We start from the raw sequence: 6,479 nt of genomic DNA, 5'->3' as shown, positions 1-6,479 counted from the left end.
GACGACCAGCATGATCACAAGTAGGTATACAGTCAGGATGCACTATGCTCCAGCATCAACAGTGAAATTGACAACAGCAATGGGATAACCACACAATAAGAAGCTTAAAATATAATGTTTACATTTCATCCAACAGGTAAACCCTCAAGTATATGGTCGATGGAGGAGAACCTCACAGGTACAACTCATGTTTGTGGGCTCCCCTGTTGCGTGCCTTGGAGCTGGATTTGGCGTTATAACACCATGTTGGAGGCAGTGCCCTCCCCCTCCCTCTCCCCCGAACCAACAGAAGAGCTGATAGTGCATGTCTGTCTCGCTTAGTCAAAGTTTGTATTGACCCAGTTCAAACAGACCCTAAAGGCAAAGTAGATACGGACAAGAAGAGGCGCTCATGTCTCATTTAGAGTCATCCATGAGGGAAATCAGAGACAGAAATTAGATGCTAGAAAAGAAATTACAGTCACATATGTACACTGATATTCTTTTATCACAGAGTGTCAAAGTAAAATAATGACTCAGGGTTTTTTAAAATGAGATCTCAGCCTCTCTTTATCTGCTCAGCACTGTGGCCCAGATACCGCTGTGTTGAGAAAAACAGCCATTCTTTTGCAACGTTTTTTCAAAACGTCTGTGGGCATGCGGAGAAAGTTTTCTTCCACCTACACAGAGGGCCAAGTTTTTAACATACAGTGTTTGAAGGTTAGGTGGGACTGGGGAGAAAATATCTTGCTTTAACAACTCAAAACAAAGAAAAAAAAATTAAAACTTGTCCACATTCATTTTTGTGCTTCAAACTACAAGAGAGCAGCAGGACATTGGCTCGCACATTTCATCAGGCAGTTTTTTTCATTACAACAGTCTCTGAATGACAATCTTCAAAAAGCAAATTTGGTCCATGCCAGGGGAGCTGATTGTCACACAATGCCGTGTATTCCTGCCCTCTGACCTGCTGACAAACTCACTGTGGAAAGCAAGTGTTGAAAGTTTCAATTTCAAACTGGTGTCGTGTCTGCGTTGGCAAATAACTTCTCTGTGGCACAATTTGGAACATAGAGATAAAAAAAGGAGGGAGTCAATGAGTTAAGCATGGAGGGGAATATAAGGCTTCTTGATCCTCTTTTTGGGACATTGAGAAGTCTAATCAAGTCACATGGTGCATTAAAGCCCAGTAGCCCCAGCATCTTCAGGCATCCATGAGAAACACCTTCTGTAGAGCCTCCGGGGAGCTGATTCTTTCACAGTTTTACAATCCTGGCTGCTGTTTCACCCCGTTCCAACACCCTCCCTCTTTAGAGGTCAGACGTGGGTCTGCATGCGCTTCTGGAGGGGCCGGGTGAGGTCTGAGTTCTGCGAGGAGGACTGTGAATAGTGGGAGGAGGAGGAGGCTGATGCTTTGCTGTCTTTGTCGAACTGCACATAGCCGTCCGGCTTACTGTAGCTGCTGACGCTGCTGTCACACTGTGTGTCGATAAAAGAGCTGGAGTCGCTGAGAGAGCCGCGCTGAAACTCCCGCTCGCAGAGCTCAATGGAGCTGCTGCCCATGCCCAGCACGAAGCGTTGGCTGTAGTCGTACAGGCGGTTAGGACCTGCTCCCAGAGTGGAATAGATGTTGGTGAAGGACATTCCTGTTGGTACCCGCTGCTTGCCTAGGGTACCAGTGTTGGTGGGGTTCCTCACCTCGGTGGTCTGATTTCCTGACATGGTAGGCGTGTGGTGCTCCTTGAAAGTATTGACACTGTAATAGCCATTTGTAGGGTCCTAAGGAAAACACAGGGAACATTATTATTAATATGAATACTTTGGTCTGTCCTTAATTTTCTAATATGAAAATACAATAGAGAGAAAAGAGAGGGTGAAAAACCTTGTTCATGCATTTACAAGTATTCTTCTTATAGCTCAACAGAAGCCAAGGTCAAACTGGCAGTAATTACCATTCAAACTGCTGAATAAATAAGGAAACAGTCTGCTGTGTACATCATGAAGAAAACAAAAAACACTGGTGAAGCACAGTGCAAGGATTTAGTCAGCCTCCATGTTAACCTTAAAATCATGAGTCTCGCTAATTAAGCAGGCCTTGATGATTCATAGTTTGGCATCCAATGTGTCACAGCAAAGTTCACTCACATACCAGCTTTAATTGGACCTAAAAGGCTTGTAGTGGCTGTAATTTCATGTATGCACTGAAATGGCTTCTGAGGCTATCGCTCTGCCACTTGTTTGTGTGCTAGGCTGCCGACAGCCTGCAGTTGCTAAGGGTCCAGTTAGGGCATGTGTGTGCTTTTTCATGTCCCTGTGTGAATGGATGTGAATGTCAAGCATAGTGAGCATGGTGGCAAATCCCAAAAGAAGAATGCTCATAATGGGGAAATGAGAGAGAGACAACCTGAGAGGATCCTCGTTATGCTTGTCATTATCAGACAGCAGACAGGGAGATTGTTTGCATCTGGCCTTTATCTCTTGTTCAGCCCCGCCACACACCCCCCACGCTCTCACCTCATGCATGCTGTCATTAACTAGGATAGAAACAAAATCTGGCCCTGGGAGGGAGCAGGTAAGCAGGCAAACACAACAGAAGCACACTCCAGGGAACCAATGCCAACACTGCTTGGACAAAAGGACAAACGAGCAGGACAAAATTTGTTTCTGTGATACTGACAAGCTCCAGCAGTGACAATGGTCAACACCTATATCACTTTGATCATGTAAGGTGAGACCAGTGATATCATCTGTGTTAACTATAAATTGCAGGGAGAGAATTTATCAAGACATGAATAAAGGTTGCCAGGATAATCCGCTATGCTTGATTTACCAGTGCGTTTACATCAAAAGCATCAGGGGGGGGTTCTTCTTGTAGTAAACACTTTCACCACAGATTATATATATATATATATATATATATATATATATATATATACAGATTCATTTTTTTTGTGTTAGCACACATCAGATTTAATAGTATTATAATGAAAGCACAGAAAATGTGAGCCATAGTTTTGGGTGCTTTAGTTAGGGTGGGACTTGTGACACTTTATCACAAAATCTTGAAAGTGGAGCTTTTGATGTTGTGAATGGGTGTGACTTTTGCTGTCTAAACCTTTCAGTAATCAGACACTGACTGAAAGCGATGGAAAACAATGGCATAGCATGGTAGAATTGTTAATATGCAGGCTAATAGGAAAAAAAAAACATGGCATTGCATGTTTTCTGAGCTTTTATTGTAAACACATTTGGTTTGGAGACTGGGGTGCTTTTGATGGCAGCTGGCAGAAATAAACAACTGAATAGCAAAGAACAAATGTGCAAAATGTTTTTAACCTGTAATAATAAAGATATATATAAAAAAGCACAGAATACAGCACTGGCAATTTGTGTTTTAAGAGTAACTGGATAAAATAAAATACAGGAAACGTTAAATTAATACAGTGAATAACTTACTTAGATGAGAGAATAAGAAAGTCTTGTAGCATACAAGCTGTGTAAAAGTACACGTGGATCATTTATTGTAGGAGTTACTGTTCTAAAGTGCCTTAAGAGGTGAAGGGACAACTGAATGCAAAGTGCCTCATCTGCTCAGACCGATCATCCGGTGCCATGTAAATTGGTGAGCAGCAATAAATGGCACTGAATCTGCAGTCTGAAGTCGGCACGAGGACTGCTGATATATCACACACACACACTATGCAGTGGATGTCACTGATCAAACAGTAGATGGAATACTGGGGCCAGACTCATAGATCAAGTTTCTAAATATAGCATTATCGTCTCTTTTTACCTGCCACCAGATCTATATTGAACCTGGGTTGTGACTCACACTTTAGCACATGCTTATGGTGTTTCTGCCTGTTCAGTGGTGAGGAGATTCAAATCACTTGCATGCTGTAGCAGTCCGCTCCTATCTATCTGTATGTATGGTATACATGATACCTGAAAAAGTTTAAGGGCCCGCCATTTTCTTATTTCTTCAACCACAATGAATAAGAAACTAATTATTAAAATTAGACCTATAACAGCACTGATGTTGCCTCTGGACTTATCTTTGGAAAAAAATCACAAGAGGGGGGGGGGGTTAATGCTTCTCAGCTATTTTGGTTTCCGGTGCTGAAAACGACCATTTGCCCCTGAGGCGTTCTCTCTTTCTATCTCTCTCACTCTCTCTCTCTCTCTCTCACACACACACCCTACCTTCTCCTTCATTCATGCCTTCATGCTGACATTGTTCATGAGTCCTACCTTAATGTGCTGATACTCCTTTTCTTCCTCTTGTAAAACCTCCAGCTGCTTCAGAACAGATTCCTGCTGGAACTCTCCTCGTTCAACCTACATAGAAATCAAGCAAAGTATACTAAGAGTCTGCGTAGTTTCTTTTACTCAGACTAAAAAAGACATTTTGAGGCAAATGGGTTTAACTTTTATCACTTGTTCCTCTTTTTTAATATCAGTCAGACATGCTTCACCTTCACTCGGGGCTGGCAGGGAACATTAATAATTTATCCATGAGTATCTTTTATTTATCTTTACAAAATGCAGATTTGTGAGGTAGCTAAGCTCATTTCCCTGCTCTAACATCAAGTGCCGACTGTATTGAGTATTTTGAAAGAAAACGTAATCCAAAAGCTCTAACTACAAATAGCCCAGCCCTGGAGCAAACCACATGATAACCAAAACACTGATAGAGCTCAAAAGAGGAAACAGTTCTTTGTGTGTCTCCGAGGCATGTAGATCCACAAGTACACCCACTGTAGGATTACCCTGTATGCATCAGCATCTCCGTAGTTAACATGTATTGGGGTCTGTTCTGCTCATAGGACTAGTGGCATCTTGTTGATAAATATAAACTCCATGCACTATACAATCTGCATGCCTTTCTGTTCTTCCATTAGTCATGATATAATGTATTCTGCAGAAAATACTAATACCGATTGCAGGGTACATTTATTATGTAGCTGTCAGCTTTGAAATGACATGCAAGATTTTACTTCAGAAAGCAGAAAGTAGTATGTTGTGACACTCACACTCACCATCAGTTGTTTCATGGAGGTGTGTTCTTCATTTTCCCGTGCCGCATTGTGGTCTTTGTGTACAATCTCCACCCGAATGTCATTTTTTGCAGACACGACTCCTTTTAGATCTGAAAGAGATGACAGGTACATTTTAATAAGCTTAGATAAACACAATTCTGTATTTGTTGGCATTACAATTTCCCCCAGTGTTAGAGAATCTAGCAAATATCCCCACCAAAAAAACAAGACAACACAACATTATTAATCATTTGTTTCCTGCCAACACAAGATCATCTTTTTTTTCTCCGCACATACTGTACATGCAATCTCACAGAGCCTTCCACGGTGGCTCATTTCTGTCTGGGACAATGCTGATGTTATACTGTCATATAACAAAGTCTTACTTTCTGTCTTAATTTTGCTTGCAAGTTCTCTCTGGTGAGCACAGATGGAGACGGGCAGTGAGGGCATAACCAGGTGCGCTTCCTCTGTAGTATACAGACAATAGACATGCTGAAGGGACCAGTAGCACAGTGTGGTTCTTGGATAGAGACAGTGGCTGACTGTCTCTAACTTGAGTCACTTGGTGTATGGGTGGGTGGCAGTGAACATAACGCAGGATGTAAATAGCCTCAAAAGCGAATGCAGCCAGACTGAGATTGCATGGAATGAGTCCTGATCACAATCTGGCCATCTCTGCAGCACAAAAAGATGTCCATCTCAACCTAGTCATTTCATCTTGTCTTACGGGTGGCACTATGTTCCAGATTATGTCAGAAAGAGAACATCCAGTTCTAAATAAGCAAATCTGTGAAATTAGAAGTCGATCCTTTTGCTTAAATGTAATCAATATGTGAACTTGAATAAGTGGACATATTTTAGTGTGCACGGGGGATAATGCAGTACTTTGGCATGCATACTTCAGATGGATGTGACAGGGAGGGGGGAAGGTGACATACTTCTCTGAGAGCGGGTGCAGCAGAATGCTCCGATGGTGCCCATGAGGACGATGAGGGCCACAAAAGCACCCACAGCAATGCCGATGATCGCCGCCACTGGGAGAGATTCTGCAGGGAGCAAGAAAAAAAAAGACATGTCCTTCTACAGTAACAAAACATCAAACATCTGATTCATAACAGTGTTTTCAATACAGGGGGATGTGACATGAGTGTACACAGGCTGCCAGCACACATGCAGCAGCTCTCCTCCTCTCCTCTGTTTGGTCTCTGCAACAAACAGGAACTAAAAAAACATATTTTTTTCCCCTCTAAGTGACTTTGACACTGTTCCATAGGTGCAAGTAATAAGCAGGCACAACAGCACATAAAAACAAACTATATGTTCCAAGAGAAAATTCTAATAAAATACCTTTTTGTTATCAGCGAGGGTAAACACGCTGCTAAAAATATTGTTTCATTAACCTAGTGTTTGATAACTTTTGATTTAGTTTAATAAAAGCATTTCACTGAGGGCCTTTGA

General features: G+C 42.0%; 1 protein-coding gene across 1 annotated transcript in view; it reads right to left on the bottom strand.

The window, feature by feature from the left end:
- Window positions 1-583: 583 nt before the first annotated feature.
- Window positions 584-6,479, bottom strand: part of kirrel3b (kirre like nephrin family adhesion molecule 3b) — a 53,905-nt gene continuing 48,009 nt past the window's right edge. The window contains exons 11-15 of the mRNA XM_028419685.1: window positions 5,960-6,055; window positions 5,405-5,488; window positions 5,019-5,128; window positions 4,231-4,317; window positions 584-1,758 (exon numbers count right to left, since the gene is read on the bottom strand). Of these exons, the coding sequence (XP_028275486.1) occupies window positions 1,297-1,758; window positions 4,231-4,317; window positions 5,019-5,128; window positions 5,405-5,488; window positions 5,960-6,055 (839 nt within the window). The 3' untranslated portion in view covers window positions 584-1,296. The remainder of the gene's footprint in view (window positions 1,759-4,230; window positions 4,318-5,018; window positions 5,129-5,404; window positions 5,489-5,959; window positions 6,056-6,479) is intronic.

This window comes from Parambassis ranga, chromosome 13 (assembly GCF_900634625.1).
Source record: "Parambassis ranga chromosome 13, fParRan2.1, whole genome shotgun sequence".
Lineage (NCBI taxonomy): Eukaryota > Metazoa > Chordata > Actinopteri > Ambassidae > Parambassis > Parambassis ranga.
Note: the sequence above shows the minus strand (reverse complement) of the source record. Positions and strands in the feature narration are given on the sequence as shown.